At 37.5% G+C, this 19,489-nt stretch overlaps 1 protein-coding gene across 1 annotated transcript in view; it reads left to right on the top strand.

Moving 5' to 3' along the window:
• SCN2A (sodium voltage-gated channel alpha subunit 2) overlaps nt 1-19,489 on the top strand; it is a 79,936-nt gene that overhangs the window by 37,241 nt on the left and 23,206 nt on the right. The window contains exons 11-18 of the mRNA XM_054175004.1: nt 181-387; nt 1,835-2,125; nt 5,294-5,671; nt 6,635-6,767; nt 8,876-9,114; nt 9,955-10,128; nt 12,102-12,458; nt 14,032-14,511. Of these exons, the coding sequence (XP_054030979.1) occupies nt 181-387; nt 1,835-2,125; nt 5,294-5,671; nt 6,635-6,767; nt 8,876-9,114; nt 9,955-10,128; nt 12,102-12,458; nt 14,032-14,511 (2,259 nt within the window). The remainder of the gene's footprint in view (nt 1-180; nt 388-1,834; nt 2,126-5,293; nt 5,672-6,634; nt 6,768-8,875; nt 9,115-9,954; nt 10,129-12,101; nt 12,459-14,031; nt 14,512-19,489) is intronic.

The following is a 19,489-nucleotide window of genomic DNA, read 5'->3' as shown; positions in this document are numbered from 1 at the left end:
GAATTTGCACATGTAGCCAGGATATCGTATCATTTGTATGTGGGAAAAGTAACTAAATAATCTTGTTCTAACACAAAGCAACCTTACAATGTAGTCATAGATTATAACACAGATGCTACAATATTATGCAACAGTATTTAAAAGTCTGCTGAAACTGTGTATTATCTTTTTTCTCTCCAGACACTGCGTGCTGCTGGGAAGACATACATGATATTTTTTGTTTTGGTCATTTTCCTGGGTTCTTTCTACCTGATTAACTTGATCCTGGCTGTGGTTGCCATGGCCTATGAAGAACAGAATCAAGCAACCATGGAAGAAGCAGAACAGAAGGAAGCAGAATTTCAGCAAATGCTGGAACAACTGAAAAAGCAACAGGAAGAAGCTCAGGTATCCCTGTAAAGTAAAATTCCTTCTTCCATTCATGATTGTGATCAGATGCTTTTATGTCCATGTATGAGAATACTTTTATTCCCCTAGTCCCAACAATGCATTGCCTTTGGTCTTATAAATTCCTTTGTTTTGCAACCAAACTTTAATATTTCCCATTACCCTGTTTCTGTTGGTTTGAGTGAACCTGTTAATTTGTGACAAAAATGAGAACCAATAAACTAAATATTTTTATTTTTTTTCAAATTGGAGACTGAAATTAACTTTTTTTGCTGAGCACTTGAAGAATTTGCCCAGAGTGCCTGTGGAATTGCCATCCATAGAGATAATCAAAAGCTGTCTGATCATGGTTCTTGGCAGCCTGCTTTAGGTGACCCTGTGTGTGCTGGGAAGTTGGACACAATGACTGCCAGAAGTTCCTTTCCAACCTCAAACATTGTGTGATTCTGTGAAATGGAAATGGAAATAGAAATGTGAGGGAGAAAGACCCTGGATTTCTACATATTTAAGTAGCAGAAGCAAATATATTGTAGGTGCTGTGAGAGAAATATTTTGCTTTAGCAACATTTGTCTTTTTCTGCTCCTTCCCCAGCTGTCACAGCAATAAGCTGTGTTCCAGTTTCAAAGGAAATTGGAGAAAAAGTTGCTGTGGTACATATCTCATGGGTACATACTGCTTTGAAATTCTATTTTAATTTTTTGATGACTCCAAAATCTATAATAAAATAATTGATAATGTCTGCTTGGCATGTGGCTATATAGAGCAGAAGCTGAACTAGGTATTTCATGTAAGCATATGATTAAAGCACCTAAATCCTAAAGGGAGTTTTTGATAGTTTGGTAAGTTGGCACCTGATTTGTTGGTGTGGTTTCAGTTTTGGTGGGTTTTTTACTACAACTTGTAAATAAAACTTAATCCAGTGCTCCACAAATGTTCAAAACTTAAACAGCAACAAATCACTAGCAGTCTGTAGTTTAACTCATATCTCTGGTTATGATTTACAAAACTGAGATAAACAGTGTTCCACCAGATCTTTAATAGACTACAGAATATCCAAAGTCCAGGAAAATGTTGCAAGAGAGTGTTGCTTCCTAATAACAGGAATTTTTCCTGTTGTTTGAGTTTTGATTGCTTACTTTTACACAGTGTTTCAGGTGGAAAATTCATTGCAACATACTACTCTAATCTAAAACAGATGCTCATTACCCTGGTTCTCTGACAGCAGAGTTTTCCCTTAGGCTGCTTTAAGTCCTGGTTTCTGGAGCAGTGGTTATTTATGCTTCCAGTGGTATTTTACAAATTGTACTACTTACGATATGCTGGATTCAGTGAAGTGAGATCATTGCTTTTATTTGTTTTTTATTTATTTAAAATGGTAATAAATTTAAAATAGTGAGCAGTGTGTGCTTGCATAAATGTAAATTGCATCTGTGCTTGTATGTATAGGCAGCAGCAGCAGCTGCAGCAGCTGACTCAAGAGATTATAGTGGAGTAGGTGGAATAGGTGGATTCTCCGAAAGTTCTTCTGAGGCATCAAAACTAAGCTCAAAGAGTGCTAAAGAGAGGAGGAATAGAAGAAAGAAAAAAAAGCAAAATGAAAAACCTGAAGGCGAGGAGAAGGATGGGGAAGAATTTCACAAATCTGAATCAGAGGACAGCATCAAAAGGAAAGGTTTCCGATTTTCCATTGAGGGGAACAGACTGACATACGAAAAGAGATTTTCTTCCCCACACCAGGTACCATGGTATTATTACCTCTTAAATGCCTTTGTTTCCTAACCATCATATAAACAAGACCCTGTAAAGTAGTTTGATCAATCTTTGCAAAAGATGCCACGGATTCTTTAATATCATAAATCAAAGCGTGATCAAGCTAATAATTGCAGCCAAAGATGCAATTTGAGAGATGTGAGTTTTACTCTGAATTTGTGTGTGAAAAGTCAAAATCATGTGTATTAATTAAAATGAATTGTATTTCAAATTTCTTAATGAAAATGGACCTATCTCCCCATCAAGATAGATACATTCAGCATGAACAATGACTTCAAATTTGGTGCACAAAGGAATTTCATTTTTTAAATTAGAAAAGTACTAAAACATGGTGTGCAAAAAAACCTAGTAGAAATGGCATGATTATTCACATTTAATTTGTCAAATTATTTGATGTGAGACCATTAATTCTGTTGTCTTAAAGAAGGTGGAAATATGTGTGACAATGTGTCCTTGCATGTGTTCCCTTACATTGAAACACCAGTGACTCAGACTGCCATCTGCATCTCCCATCCATTTTATTTCATTTAATAGTTTTGTTATGTTATCCTTTCAGCAGTTTTCAGTGCTCCTCTTCATTTGCCCACCTTTGACTCTCCCCTCAGCACAAGTCCAGGTCTTACATCCATTTTGTCTTTTTTTCTGCCCCTTTGTCTGCCTCAATATGCTTCTTCCTTTTATCCCCACCTTCTTGATTCTCCCTGGTCTTTATGACTTGGTTTCTCCCCTTTTTTAGTCACTATTATTAAAATCATTCCTTCATTTTTAATCCTCTTCTATTACTGTCTCTGGAAAGCCTGTTTCATCCCTAAATAGATCATGAGCATTCAGATTCTCTTCACGTATCACTTTCTCCAGCTCTCATTCTCAAAGAAGCTTAGACCTCTCCATCCAGTATTTTCTTATTAAGGACTGTCCTCCTTAGATCAAACTGCAGTGGGAATATAATGTTTCTAGCTTCCTACTTCTGACAAGTTAACTCTTCCTTCCATTTACTTCCTTATGTACTTCCTTTTTAAATAGAACTGTGCCCTTTTTTTAAAAATAATTTTTCTCCCCTTGGTCTGCCACCATTTTATGTTAACTGTCTAATCCCTGTAAGACTTTGTTAGTGAATTTAATTAGTTCGTGCTTCATTCTGTTCCTTATACGAATTTTCACATTTATATCCATTGACTTCAACTTCACGTTGAAGACTCATCTGATCCCTTAGGTGCATATTCTTGCTTGTGCAGCTCAGTTCATCCATCTTGTAAGAAATGAAGCATTCCTCATACAACTCACTTCTCTGACCTTTTCATCTCCAACTTCATTTACAGCTTTTTACTACGGCAATCTAGCAATCCCCACCCCTGTGATTTTCCAACCCTAGTTCCTTTTCATTCTGGGTTCTAGCCACTAAACAGAAATTCCACTTACCAGTTTTTAATAACGTTTTCCTAGACAAAACACAGGTTTTTATCACATCTTTGACATTTTCCTTGACATTTCACTTGCCTTCAATGTAACTGACCATTATGATGTTCTTGAAAACTGATTGTTTCCAACATTCATGGTTTTGTCTTCTGTATGTTCTCCTGGTTTAGTTATGCTTATAGAGGATCCTTTTACCCCTCTGATACTTTTCTGAGGGGTTTCCACAAGGCATTTTGATAGTTCCCTTCTTTCTCTCTCTCTCTCTTTTTTTCTTTTTTTTTTTTTTAATTCTATGCTGGACCCACAGATGTGAATCATTTTTAACTTGGACCACTTACCATGACCCAATTACAGCTATATTCATCAAGAATGTTGTTGCAAAGAGCACTAACCTATGTCATTGCTTTTACCTAATCTGCTAGTAAATATATCTACCAAAAGATATTTTTAATGCCATAAAACATACTGTGCCTGAAGTGCCTCCCAACCCACCTTGTCTACTTACAGTAAAAAAGTCCCTGCTTTGAGTGACCATCCCAGAATCCATAACCTTCTGTTAAATTTTCAAACTAGTTTCTTTGAGCTTTTTCTGATATGCTGTCCCTCATGCTTGGAAGAAGCTTCCATGAGTTTTCACAGAACACTTCATTGCTTTCCTCAAATCCCTCTTTAAAACTCTCTTTTACCATGCTGCCTACAGAAAGCTTGACAGGGAAGTGACTTCAGGTGAGCTAAGACCACTGTTTATCATACCCATTAATTTTGCCTCCTTGTATTCCCTCTCTTTTTGTTCTCATCTGTGGTGTTACACTTAGATGATAAGTTCTTTGCAAAGTGCCTTTTTGTTCTGCATTTTGCAGTACCTAGAACAATGGGGCTCAGGTCCATAAAGACAAGTTGCAGAAGAGAAATAGACACTGCTTTGTTATGTATCATCTGTTCATAGAAGTCTTGGGTGAACTCAGGTGCTAATGCTAATCAATCAAGTCAAGAGAATCACTGATGTCCATTAAAGTTAATTCATATATGTATAATTATATGGAAGATTAGAGCATTATTTTAAGTCTGAACCTTAAAAGATCCTGCCGTAGCAGAACATCTACTCACAAGAGTAAACTGATGAACATTAGTGAGACTGTTCATTCAAAACTACAGGCATATCTTTACATATTCAGCGTAACTAAGACTTAAAAAACAACAACAAACGAAACAAACAAACAACCCAAACCCCGTATTCTGGCCTTCTCGACTAGTATCTAAAAAAATACGATTTTTAACTAGGCAGTATTTGGGATCTACCTCTGTGTGCAGACTGAGTTGCAGGAAATTTGCCTAAATTTTTTTTTACTCAGCCTGCCAGACTAATGGCAACCTGGGGTAAATAGCGTCTGGATGTGCATACTCAGTTTATGAACAGTTGGTAATGAAACAGGCAGAATGGCAGAGGAAACAATTCTGTCAAGCAGTTTCTTTTACTCTAAACCAATTGATTTCATATATCCAAAGTAGTAAAATAACTAGTCTTTGTCTGTCACCTATGTGCTCTTTGTTTACTACCCAAAAGGGAGTGTATTGGGGTGGGTTGTAGTGGTTCATTTCTTTGTAGATTACCTTACCCTTTAAGACATATTAACACTGTGGGTTTTTTTCCTCTGTATGAAAACATACTATACTTGAAAGGATTTTTATCTGATAATAATTATTTTTATTTGCCTACAGTCTTTGCTGAGCATTCGAGGCTCCCTGTTTTCCCCAAGGCGCAATAGCAGAACAAGCCTTTTCAGCTTCAGAGGTCGAGCAAAGGATGTAGGATCAGAAAATGACTTTGCTGATGATGAGCACAGCACTTTTGAAGACAATGAGAGCAGAAGAGATTCTCTCTTTGTTCCTCATAGACATGGCGAACGGCGCAACAGTAACATTAGTCAGGCCAGTAGGTCTTCCAGGACAATACCTCCACTTCCAGCAAATGGGAAGATGCACAGCACTGTGGATTGCAATGGAGTAGTTTCTTTAGTCGGTGGGCCACCAGCTTTGTCACCTACTGGACAGCTTCTGCCAGAGGTGATGATTGATAAAGCAGCCACTGCTAGCAATGTAAGAAAGTCTGCAATAGCTCAGGCATGATGTCCTCTCCCTGTATGATCAGCTACTGTATCTACAAAATGTAGTCACTTGGGCATGATTCCCTTTCTGACAAAGCTCTGAATGCTCTTTTTATATATTCCAGTTGTAAGATAGAGCAGAAATTGAAATTGTCTAGTTCTCATGAACAAAATATGTGAAAATATATGCTAATTTACTGGGAATTAAGAGAATGGCATAGTAAACCATTGAATAAATATAGTATATGTAGTCTTACACCTGTTGATTCATTAGGTTAATTGAAGATTTAACTGGAAGGTTTTGTATTTGTATATCATACTATATTTACTTAATGGAATATATTAAATGAGTATTTAACTTCCCACTGACCATATACAAAACTTCTGATGTAACACTGATAGTACAACTGACGTGGGTTGTGATAGTATCCCTATAGGAAAGTTAATTTTTCCTAGTTTATTTTTCTTGGAGATGGCAACATAATTAAATATTTTTCTCTTATTTTGCTTGGAAATGTGTGCTAGGGGATTGAAAATGTATTCAAAATTAGAGTTATCTTAAGAAAATACTCTGTGCTTTTACTGCTAGCTGTACAGCCTGTGCATTTTTATCTTTAGAAAAAAGATTTCACTGCCTAATTAAGAAGATATTTATGGCAGAGCTCATTGACAAGCCTTTTTTTATAGTCTAGAAACAGTTTATAGTCTAAAATCTCTTTTAATGCCTCAACCCTATTTCAATGAAATACTTAAAAACATATTCCTTAAGCACAGGAGCAATCCTACTGATGTATTTGACCATTTGCTATATACAAAGTTAGCAAAACCTTGATGTAAATGGAGCATGGTACAGGAAAGCAGAGTCATTATACATAAATGACTCTGTAATAGTTTATAGAACTGTTCTTGTTAAGTGAACAATTAATAGGCTATTTTACCAGTGTTTTATTTTCAGGGCACTACTACAGAAACTGACTTAAGGAAGAGACGGTCTAGTTCTTACCATGTTCCTATGGACTACCTGACAGATCCCAGTGCACGGCAAAGAGCAATGAGCATAGCCAGCATGCTTACAAACACAATGGAAGGTATGTAACACAGAATTTTTGTATGACAACACCATAAAGTCCTGTTAAATGTATGATATGTTAAGTAATAGTGGTGTTTTAAGGGAGCTATTTCAGCCTAATAGATACAGGCAAGATGAGATTTCTATACAGAGGGAGCTTTTTTTTTTTTCAAATCTATGGAAAAGCAATCAAGCTTTCAATGTACTAATAGTTTTGAGGTGCAAGCAGTAAACTTCCAAGCTAAGTGCAAGTAGAAAGCATGCCATCTGCAGTGTAATAATCCCTTTCTATGAATTCAATATACATGCAGTTTTACAAAGGAGGTATCATGTTGGATTTTTTTCCTGTAAGGCTAAATGCAATGAATCTGAATCATGGAATTAAGCAACTACATGTAAGAAAGAGCAAAACATTATTTCTGAGGCTTAAATAATTATGCCCAAAATAGCAAATAGGAAGGTAATAATGAGATGCTTTGCACAGGTGGACCATAATACTGTCTAAATAGTTGTCTGACTTCAGGTTTGTTCTAAATATTTATCATTCCTGAGGAAACTCATAAAAAATGTATCACAGTATCACAGTATCGCCAAGGTTGGAAGAGACCTCGAGGATCATCGAGTCCAACCTGTCACCACAAACCTCATGACTAGACCATAGCACCAAGTGCCACGATGCATAGAATCATAGAATGGTTCTGGTTGGAAGGGACCTTAAATAACATCTAGTTCAACTACTCTGCCATCAGCAGGAACACCTTCCACTAGATGAAGTTGCTCAAAGCCTCATTCGACCTGGCCTTAAACACTTCCAGGGAGAGGGCATCCACAACTTTTTCTAGGCAACTTATTTCAGTGTGTCACCACACTCACAGTAAAAAATTTCTTCCTAATATACCGGAGAGAGTCCAGCACAGGGCCACTAAGATGCTGAGGGGACCGGATCATTTCTCATATGAGGAAAGGCTGAGAGAGCCTGGGCTATTTAGCTTAGGGAAGAGGAGGCTGAGGGGGGATCTTATAAATTCTTGCAAATATCTAAAAGGTGGATGTCAGGGTTAGACAGGGGCCAGACTCTATCCAGTGGTCCCCAGTGACAGGACAAGAGATAATGGGCATAAATGATGGGTTGGACGTGATGATCTTGAAGGTCTCTTCCAACCTGGTTTATTCTATGCATTCTATGTAAACTTGAATATACAAAGTTTCATCTAAACGTGAGAAGGAACTTCTTTATTTTGAGGGTGGCAGAGCACTAGAACAGATTGCCCAGAGATGTCATGGAATGTCCATCTCTGGAAACACTCAAAACCCATCTGGACGTGCTCCTGTGTCATCTTCTTTAGGTGACATTGCCTTGGCAGGAGCTCTTGGACTTGATGATGTTCAGAGGTCCCTTCCAATCCCTACCATTCTGTAATTCTGTGAATATTCTAATCTTCTAATTTAAATCTATCCTCTTTCAGTTTGGAACTATTGCCCTTTGTCCTATCAGTACACTCTCCACCTTTGTTATAAGCCCCCTTTAAGTACCAAAGGGCCACCATAAGATCTCCCCAGAGCCTTCTAGTACTCACAACCCTCTCAGCCTGTCCTCATGAGGAAGATGCTTCAGCCCCCTAATCATCTTTGTGGCCTCCTCTAGACCCACTCAAGCAGGTCCATAGATTTCCTATGCTGGGCACCCTGGAACTGAATGCAGTACTCTGAATGGAGTCTCTGAAGAGCAGAGCAGTGTGGCAGAAATCACCTTCCTAGACCTGGTGGCCATGTTTCTTTCAGTGCAGCCCAGGATAAGATTGGCTTTCAGGGTTACAAGTGCACATTACTCGCTCATAATCAAATTTTCATCCAAATCCTTCTCAGGGTTACTCTCAATCCACTCAACATCCAGCCTGTATGCCAGATTTCTAAGACATTTGTCATATTTTGCATCCTACGTAGCATTTGCCTGTGAATGGTTATTTAATCTTCAATATTTAGTATTCATTTTGCATCAAATTTAAAACATAGTGGGACAGATTATTTTTAACTTTTCTTTTGACTGACAGTACCTGAAGGAAATAATCTACATCACACTGGAACAGAGAAACATGTTTAAAATGTTGTTTTCATTTTTCTCTCTAGAACTGGAAGAATCCAGACAGAAGTGCCCACCATGCTGGTATAAATTTGCTAACACTTGCTTGATTTGGGACTGCTGTACTCCCTGGCTGAAAGTAAAACATATTGTAAATTTAATAGTGATGGACCCGTTTGTTGACCTGGCCATTACTATCTGCATTGTCCTAAACACCTTGTTCATGGCCATGGAGCACTATCCAATGACAGAACAATTCAGTGGTGTACTTTCAGTAGGAAACCTTGTAAGTCTTTCATGATATGCCATGTATGTGAAATGTAGTTTTTGAAAATTATTCTTCTGTTTAAAAGAATTATTCTTCTGTTTAAAAAAATTATTCTTCTGTTTAGATACTTAAAAGCTTGAGATAGCGGACTTTAAACTTAAGCAGTACTCATTCCCTCTTTGTTGACACCTGTGGGTTTCACCACTGTTGGTTTATGGAGCAAAGACAGTAAGATTCATTATCAATATGCATATTGATTTTTTTAAACCTACAGCTTCTGTCATGGAAGCTGGTTAAAGAAATTTATCTTGTATTTTTTCTTGGAAATCACAAGAACTTTCAGTTCTGTTCCCACACCTGTTCCTCTTCTACACTAGTGCCTCCTGAGGTCCTGGGTATTCAAGGAATTGTAACAGGGAAAAAACCCATGCTTGCTGTGTTGCAGATTTACCGTAGCTCCCCAGGAAACAGTGCTTATTCAAGTCTTCCTGAAAAAGAATAGTTCTGCTCAACTTTCATGACAATTATTTTCCTGAATCGTCGCAAGGGCAAAGATGAGATCTATGGAGACAAAACTAAGCATTACAATCAGAAGTTGTTCTGTGTGTCAGGCTTAGTAAAAAACATGTTTTTCCCATTTATCTATTTTTCCTTTGGAAATCAAATATTGTGATGCACATGTAAGCTTCAAATCTGAACTTAATTCCTAACTCCAATGTATGGCATTTTAGAGAAGCTGTTCAGATTTATCATGGACTGCTTGTTGAAGATGTAACTTACCAAAAGTTGATAGCATTAGTTTTATTTGTTTAATATTTTCCCACTCAGCTGGAGTTAGAAACTGTATCTTCCTTGCAGGTATTTACTGGAATTTTCACAGCAGAAATGTTTCTCAAGATAATAGCCATGGATCCTTACTATTATTTTCAAGAAGGCTGGAATATTTTTGATGGTTTTATTGTGAGCCTTAGTTTAATGGAACTTGGCCTTGCAAATGTAGAAGGGCTATCTGTTCTTCGATCGTTCCGATTGGTAAATATACTGAGTGAAATTTGTTTCTATATTCTATCTTTGCATTTGTGCATGTATATTGTGCATGTTTTATTTGTACATTATATATTTGGCTAAATCAGACCTTTTCAAAAGCACTTGCAAAACTGCATACCCCTTAGATGGCATGTATTGATTCTGTCAAGTTTGGTTTGCATATTATCTCAGTAATATCTGTTTCTTTTTCATGACATTGTCCACATCAATTCTGTTCTTGCAGTGAGTAGGGATTAACTTTTTTTAACAGTAGTATCTCTTAGAGTTGTTTTATCCCTAGGTAAGGGATTAAAAAATGCAAGAGCTGCCTGACCTCACTACACTTCAGTCTGGAGAAAAGAAGGCTCCGAGGTGACCTTATTGTGGCCTTCCAGTATCTGAAAGGGGCCTAGAAGAAGGCTGGGGAGGGACTTCTTAGGATATCAGGTAGTGATAGGACTAGGGGGAATGGAATGAAGCTGGAGGTGGGGAGATTCAGACTGGACGTGAGAGCAGTGAAGCCCTGGAATGGGTTGTCCAGGGAGGTGGTTGAGGCCCCATCGCTGGAGGTGTTTAAGACCAGGCTGGATGAGGCTCTGGCCAGCCTGATCCAGTGTGAGGGGCAGGGGGGTTGGAACTAGATGATCCTTGTGGTCCCTTCCAACCCTGACTGATTCTATGATTCTATGTGACTGTAAAGTAGTAAATCACTTAGTAAATAATGGATCAGTTAATGAAAGTTTGTTCACATTTTTAGACGACAGACTTTGATTACCAGTTTGTTTCAGAAGAAAGTAGCTTTAAGTTTTTTCTTTGGATAGAGATTTTTCATTAGCATGAGCCTTCTCCTTACAGTCCCCTGTGCATGTCCATCTGCTATCCAACAGCTGTTCTGATTGGTCACTACAGTATTTCTGTCCATTATTAGATTCATGATTAGGAATCTGAAAAACCTTGGTCATGCTGAAAACTAGTCTAGCATGCAAGCTGGTGTTCAAATCCTCTTCTGAAAGAACAGTGTCTCAGAAAAGACCATGTCTCAGTAAGAGACAAAGCTAGAGTTTCTCATCATCAAGCTCAACTTTTGCCTCAAATAAAGAAAAAAAATCTTAATTTAAAAAAAATAATTGAAAAGGTGGAGGTTTAAATTAATCCATTTCTGGTTCTTTATAGCATTATATTGCTTTTTCCCCTAAAGCCTGATATCTGGATTGACTTCTTCCTCAGTAACAGAGGAACTTCTCATCTATATATTTTATTTATGTTTCATGTCATAAAATAATATGTAGATTTAGTTTTCTTTTGGTATTCTCTTTCAATTGTCTGAACACTTGCTTTGTATTCCAGCTAATTTCACTTTTGTCTGTTTCAAGTTGTACTTCAACATTTTCCTTTGTCTGTTTTTCACACTACTGTATGACAAACTTTGTAAGACACATTACACTTATTTCAAATAACAGAAAAGATATAGTTAAAGTTACTTGCAAATAACTTGTTTGTCTGTCATCAACTGTAGCTTGTTTGTCTCTCTAGGAAAAATACTTATTCTATCTCTCTCCCAGTTAAGATGAAGGAGATCTGGAAATGTCTATACAAATACAATCCTGTTAAACTAAGCACATTGCATATGTGCTGGAGGTTTTTCAGTAATATTTTTTGAGCTAATGAAAGATGAAAGAGTCTTTTGTCCAACAAGTGCAACTTGTTTATAAAAATCTAAAGTCACCAAAAGAGGAAAAGTTCTGAATTGGAGATTGATAGTTGCAGTGTAATTGAAATAAGCATTGAGACAGATTTTTTTATTTCTTACAAGTTGACTCAAGTATTGTACAAAGAATTGGAAACATGATTTTTGTAACTGAAGTTTCTAAAACTTATGTGACGTGATTTAGATACAGTGTAACTGAAATATGAAATGTATAACAATAATTTCATGACAATTAGTAACATGAATAATTGTATGCTTTTCTGTTTTGCAGCTTCGAGTTTTCAAATTGGCAAAATCTTGGCCAACTCTAAATATGCTAATTAAGATTATTGGCAACTCAGTGGGAGCTTTGGGAAATCTGACCCTGGTACTGGCCATCATTGTGTTCATTTTCGCTGTGGTTGGGATGCAGCTGTTCGGGAAAAGCTACAAGGAATGTGTCTGCAAGATCTCCAGTGACTGTGAACTTCCACGCTGGCACATGCATGACTTTTTCCATTCCTTCTTGATTGTGTTTCGAGTGCTGTGTGGAGAATGGATAGAAACAATGTGGGACTGCATGGAGGTTGCAGGCCAAACCATGTGCCTTACAGTCTTCATGATGGTCATGGTGATTGGAAACCTAGTGGTACGTAATCCGTTTAAAAACTATTGAAACACATTTCCTGTTTTTCATGATTTAGAAATCAGACATCAAGATTGGAGTAGGACTTTAGAAGACCATGTAATTAATTTGCCCTTTCTCTAAACCAGGTTCAAATGTACCTTGATCATTCTTGAGAAATGTTTTTCTATGTTTTCTTTTAAATCTTCTGTAAGTTTATAATCTCTTTAGTAAGACAAATGCTGAATTGTAGTTTAAAATGGGGTTTTAAAAGAAAAACCACCACCATACAGCTTAAATCACCTTATACAGCAAATAAAATTGACTGGTCTCAATAGTGATAGGAAACACTTGATCTTCATGACAACATTTATAGTACTTAAAGGTTTACTGTTTCCACTTCAGTCTTCTCCTTCCAAACCCAAATAAGCCTAGCTGTTCAATTTTTTGTTGTAGGTAATGATTTCTAAACTACTTATCCCTTTTGTTACTGGCCTCTAAATTCCTCCAGGCAGCATTTTGGGCAGGGAGAGAAATACTGAGTAATGTGATATGATTATAGTTCCATATTTTACACTCAACATTCCTCATGGTACATCCCCAAATGACAAATTACGTTTCTGTAGCAGCACTGCTTTCCTGCTGCAGCCTGTATGTCCTTTTCTCCAATGCCTTCTGTATATGTACTTTTTTGTATTCAACATTTCCACAGTAGTACTTAAGAATTAATACCATATTGATTTTGAGTAATTTCACTAGTTTGCCATTAGGTTATGCCAATTCTGGTTTGTTCTTACTGAGTGCTAGCAGCACTTCTCTTTTGTTATCACCTACAAACACTGTAAGTATGTTTATCCACAGGCCTAAATAACAATTTTAACTGGACTAATGTGAGACTCTTGTGATACACCTTCAAAAATATTATGCAAGTTTAAACAGGAAGAATTTGCAAATATAATTTAAATATGATTTTTACTTGGTTTTAATCAGCCCATAGTCTGTCATAACTACATGTACTCCAAATTCCTCTTGCATGAAAAAGAGTTCTTAAAGCTGAGGTGTATCACATCAGTGGACTTTTTATCTCTTAGCTAGTTTTCCTACACAAAACAAAAATAGACTGATATAGTCTTGGCAAATATGTAAGTTTATTATGTTCTGATTTAGAGACACAGAAACTATGGTCTGCTGAATTGTAAAAGACTGGGATCTGCCTACATTCCCCTTGCTTGTGAACACTACAACAGATGTAGTTTGGATGAATTACTACATCATGTTGTATCCTGCCTCCTTATGTCATTCTCTGTTTTGAGGACCAAACCTGTACTACTTCCAGTGTGGGAGAAGAAAGTGAAGGAACAGCTCAGATTTTCATCTATATTAGTCAATTTAAGCTAAAATTTTTTTTGGCACATTATAATAAAATATTTGAGACAGGGATTATGGACTAGAAAGAACAGCAGGGAGGCATAGGCATGTTGTATTAAAGCGCTAGCAGGGAAATAAAAATTATGCCATATTGAACAACCCATAATGGAATTACTCGTATGAGTTAAAAAGAAGAGATCTAGTAAATTTTCTCCTTACTGTCTTTTAGGTACTTAACCTCTTTTTGGCCTTGCTGCTGAGCTCATTTAGTTCAGACAACCTTGCTGCTACAGACGATGATAATGAAATGAACAATCTCCAGATTGCTGTGGCAAGGATTCAGAAGGGAATAGATTATGTGAAGAGGAAAGTGCGTGAATTCATCCAAAAAGCTTTTGTTAGAAAGCAGAAGGTTTTAGATGAAATCAAACCTCTTGAAGACCTAAACAACAAAAAAGACAGCTGTATTTCCAACCACACAATAGTAGAAATAGGTAAAAACCTTACCTATCTTAAGGAAGGGAATGGAACTACCAGTGGCATAGGCAGCAGCGTGGAAAAATATGTTGTTGATGAAAGTGATTACATGTCATTCATAAACAACCCAAGCCTCACTGTAACAGTGCCAATTGCTGTCGGGGAATCAGATTTTGAAAATTTAAATACAGAGGAGTTCAGCAGTGAGTCAGACCTGGAAGAAAGCAAGGAGGTAAGACTATTTCTGTATCTAAAATGCTCTGATACTTTTCCTTTTTTCCCAAGGTTACTAGTGTTGAACTCAAATTTCTATTTAATTCCTGTATAACAGCATATACAGAGTTCTAATGATATTTAAGGTAAACTGATGTAAGGTTGTGGGTTTTGAATGAGATGGTAAAAGAATATTGCATTGACAGTAATAATCAAGATGCATGGGACAGTTTTTGAGAAAATTAATACTTTTAAAAATTTTTATTTTATTAAATCATTAACAAGAAAATTAACCACTTTCATATGCCTGAATACCAAAAATCTTTAAAAAGTGTGGGAGTTGTGCAGGTTTCTCTATGCTTACTTCATTAGTGTAGTTTATACACATTATGTCGGCTTTCTGGAGTGCCTCTTGTCAAATTAACAATTCATTCATTTTGTTCTAGTCAAAAAACATCTAGATACATCATAAGTACATTGGAATACTGGGCCAGCATCACTAAATGATTTTGTATCACTAATAAACCTCCATCTGATAGCAGCAGAACTACTGAAGAAGTGAAGTAATGGCCTTATGGTAAAAAAGTTACTAAACTATGTATCGCACTAGAAGATCCATTCAGACTGTCATTGTAATTTTCAAAGCTTTAAGATATTTGACTTTGTTACCTACTGTGACTGTAATAAAATGTGCCTCTGTCTGGCACAATGTGGTGTCAAATGGACAAATCTGAGCCGGCATATAGTGAGTTACAGTGGATGCCAAAGCTATTCTTGTGTTAATCCTATGCTCTGTCCTGCACAACTGTACATGGTGGAGGCATACCACTTCCAGTGATTCTTACCCTGAGATTCCTTTTTGTACCGATGACATCACGCATATAGTCCTAATTTCTTGTTTCTTCACAGAAAGATTTATATTGTACTGCTAAATTTTTTTCAGATTGTTTGTATTGCTATTTCTCTTACTCTTCTAAACTATGACTTGGGTGTAGAGCAAAGTAGAAGTTTTGTAGCTTAGCCCTTACATGTTCTGCACAACAAAGAGGGTGATTATTTGAAAGTTTCTTGGTCTGAATGTATACATTTGGTTATTTCTATTCCGGTTTTGTACCACATAGGACCAGTGCATATTTCTGTCCTTCTTCTATTATCCCACTGGTGACTGTTTCAAAACTTACTGCTGCCAAAGGAGTGGCAAATTCTACTTCTAATCTGGTAGAAACCCACTTTCAGCTTTTTCTCTGCTTAGCAACTAGTGATAGCTAGAGGATGTACTGAATGTTTGGGAATAAAGTGCCTTCATTTAAAGTTCAGTGCTAGCAAACAGAATACTTTGGATTTCTTCATCCCGAAATATTTATTGCTATCTCAATGGAGTAATAAATACTCGTCTGTCATTCTATATTGTCTGTAAAGTGCATATAGTATTTTTAGCAGTTTCAAGGGTTCTGTCAACCTAAATGTGCCATTTTTCAAAGATGCTGTTATTCTGCAGATGTAACTGGCAGTGATGCTTCAGATGGTACTATTGTTTGAATGGCACTAAAAGAAAATCTTTTGATATAGATACAGTCTGAGATGCTGAACTGTGACGTTCCAGTTCAACTAAAAGTATGCATTCAGGAAACCTTATTTCTTACTTTATGTTCCCACCTGTATCACATTAATTCTGATAACATTACTGATTCTGATACTACCACTACTCATGGCAGTAGTAAAATATGTTTTAAAATGTCCTAGATAGTTTTTCCTGGGCTTGTTCTTTTTTTTAAAATTATGAAATCATGTGCATATTACCTGAAGCTTTATCAAAATAGATTATAGATCTGATAATTTTTAATTGGCAACTCCACTGTAAAACATAATTTGGAAGTGTAGTGGGATTTTACTAATTTAAATTATGTAAACCATTAAAATGACTGAGAAGTAATTTAAATGTTTTCATTAGTGATTATTAGATTAATTAGCTACTGAAGTCTGGTTTTAAAAATGTAATCACAGGACTGTTCTGTACTCCATTGTGTCCAGTTCTGGGCCCCTCAATTTAAGAAGGACATTGAGAATCTTGAATGAGTCCAGAGAAGGGCAACAAGGCTGGTGAGAGGCCTCAATCACAAGCCCTACAAGGAGAGGCTGAAGGAGCTGGGATTGTTTAGCCTGGAGAAGAGGAGGCTCAGGGGAGACATTGCTTTCTACAACTATCTGGAGGGAGGTTGTAGCCAGGAGGGGGTTGGTCTCTTCTCCCAGGCAACCAGCACCAGAACAAGAAGGCACAGTCTCAAACTGTGCCAGGGGAAGTTTAGGCTTGAGGTGAGGAGAAAGTTCTTCACAGAGAGAGTTGTTAGCTGTTGGAATGTGCTGCCCAGAGAGGTGGTGGAGTTGCCATCCCTGGAGGTGTTCAAGAGGGGATTGGACATGGCACTTGAAGCCATGGTTTAGTAGTCATGAGGTGGTGGGTGACAGGTTGGACTTGATGATCTTTGATCTTGGTTCTGTGGTTTCCTATACTGAAGCTGCAATGCTTGTGCAGAAAATTTCTGATCCACTGAAAAATGTACATGACTTTTGGTAGTACCTAATAATTAGGATATCTGTTCTGAGAACAAAATCTTTCCCCACTACAAAATCTGTTTATAATTTTTTTTAACAGTCAATAAGCAGTGGCTTAAATGTAGAAACTACCTTAAATGAAGGGTTGAAACCTGAATTTCCCGCATGAATTCCCTGATCACCAACATTTTGCTTCTTTGTCGCCCACTCAGTCTTTAACTGTTTACTGCACAAAAGCATTATGTCAGTAGAAGAGATGTACCATGCTCAAACCTATGGGCTGGTGGATGGCAGGACTGAGAATGATCACAGTGACAATAATGCATCTGTTTCTTCATTATGTAATAGGATGGTATGACTGCTGACTATCTTCATTAGCCAAATCTTTGCTTTTCCCAAAGGAAGGACCCCAACTGGGTTATTCTACAAGGTGACAAAAGTATTGGTTTGAATTCCCATAAGGGAAAATTTTACAGCACGTTATCCCACATTTGAGATGTGAGCTCCGGTAATTAAGCTTCCACCATAAAAGAAAGGCTTTCTCCTCCAGTTGCAATCTTTAAAAGAAACCCATGTCCTCACTGCATTCTTTGAGCACTTAATCCTGTAGATATGTGTGTTAATCATGCTTCAGGAGCTGCAAACTGATCAGGTGATAAAGTAAAGAAATGCCTATTCAGTCAGGAATGAACTAGTGCCAAGCAGTTTTGACTGGTGAAGCCTGAAAGTCTTCTGAGCATATTCGGGACCAAAATTTCTTACTTTTGCAGAAGTTGATGGTCAAAAACTGAAGGGAAATGTTTACAAATTTCAGGTGTCTTCAAGAGAGACATAGCAGTTAAGCAAAGACATTGTGAACATATGTTTTATGTAAGTGCCTAAATTTCAAAAGTGCTTTAATCACAAAAATGCATTTTTAAATCCTAATCCCAGTTCCTGTTTTTCACTAGATAATTCTGATCCACTATGGCTTTTGATATAGAGGAGCTTTTTAGTCACAGGACCAACACTCTTGTCATGAAAATTCTCCATAACAAAAGAAAGTATCTTTCTAAATTAAAAAGTGACTAAAAATGGCTTTTTCTTCAAGGCTTCCTCTTCTTGTCATACTGTAATATGCATTGCATTTCTGCCCTCTCATGTTTTCCCATTTATATGATTCTGCTGTTATCAACTGTTGATTTGCCAGTCACTCCACTGCTTATACCACAAATTTAAAGAACTAAAATTAGAAACTGCCACCAAACCACATTCAGTTAGCATGATCCCAATTGAAAGGCAAATTAGGCATCCTCCTGGAGAAGCTGGCTGCTCCTGGCTTGGATGGGTGGATGCTTTGCTGGGTAAAAAAGTAGCTAGATGGCTGGGCCCCAAGAATGGTGGTGAATGGAGTTAAATCTAGTTGGTAGCTGGTGGAGAACACTAGTGGTGTTCTCCAGGGCTCAGTACTGGGGCCACTTCTCTTTAATATCTTTGCCAGTGATCTATTCAAGTGGATTGAGTGCACTCTCTAGGTGTTTGCAGATGACACTAAGATAGAAAGGAGGCTGGGTCAATGGGCTGAGGCCAAGTGCTGGGTCCTACACCTGGGCCACAGCAACCCTATGCAATGCTGCAGGCTTGGGGAAGAGTGACTGGAAAGCTGCCTCATAGAGAATGACTTTGGGATATTGATTGACAGCCATCTGAATATGAGCCAGTAGTGTTCTCAGGTGGCCAAGAAAGCCTCGTTTGTTTCAGAAATTGTGTAACCAGTAGGACATGGGAATTGATTGTGCCTCTGTGCATTGGTAAGGCCAAACTTGAGTACTGTGTTCAGTTTTGAGGCACTCACTACAAGAAATATATTGAGGTGCTGCAGTTGGTCCAGAGAAGAGGAAGAAAGCTGATGAAAGATCTGGAGAACAGGGCAGCTGAGGGAATGGAGATTGTTTAGTCTGGAGTTAAGAGAGGGAGACCTCATTGTTCTCTACAACTATCTGAAAAGAGGTTGTGGTGAGGTGGGTGTTGGTCTCTTCTCCCTATTAACAAGTGAAAGGAGGAGAGGAAATGGCCTCCAGTTGTCCCAGGAGAGGTTTAGGTTGGAGATTAGAAGAAACTTCTTTAATGAAAGGGTTATCAAATGCTGGGACAGACTCCCAATGAGAGATGGTTTAATCAACATCCCTGGATGCATTTAAAAAGCACATAGATGAAGTCCTAAGGGACATGGTTTAACATCAGACTTGGTAGAGCTGGGTAATGGTTGGATTCCATGATCTTAAAGGTCTTTTCTAACGGAAACAATTTTATGACCCATGTGCTATGAGAACACTCTGCACTAGACAGCCAGGTGCAAATGAGTGTGTATCTTTGCACTTTTGGTTTTTCTTATCTATACATATTTTCACTGTGGTATAGCACAATAAGCTGAATTTCTACAGAGTAAATATAATTTATTAGCG

The sequence above is a fragment of the Dryobates pubescens genome, chromosome 2, assembly GCF_014839835.1.
Source record: "Dryobates pubescens isolate bDryPub1 chromosome 2, bDryPub1.pri, whole genome shotgun sequence".
Classification (NCBI taxonomy): Eukaryota; Metazoa; Chordata; class Aves; order Piciformes; family Picidae; genus Dryobates; species Dryobates pubescens.
The sequence above is the reverse complement of the archived record's forward strand: the minus strand, read 5'-3'. Positions and strand labels throughout refer to the sequence as shown.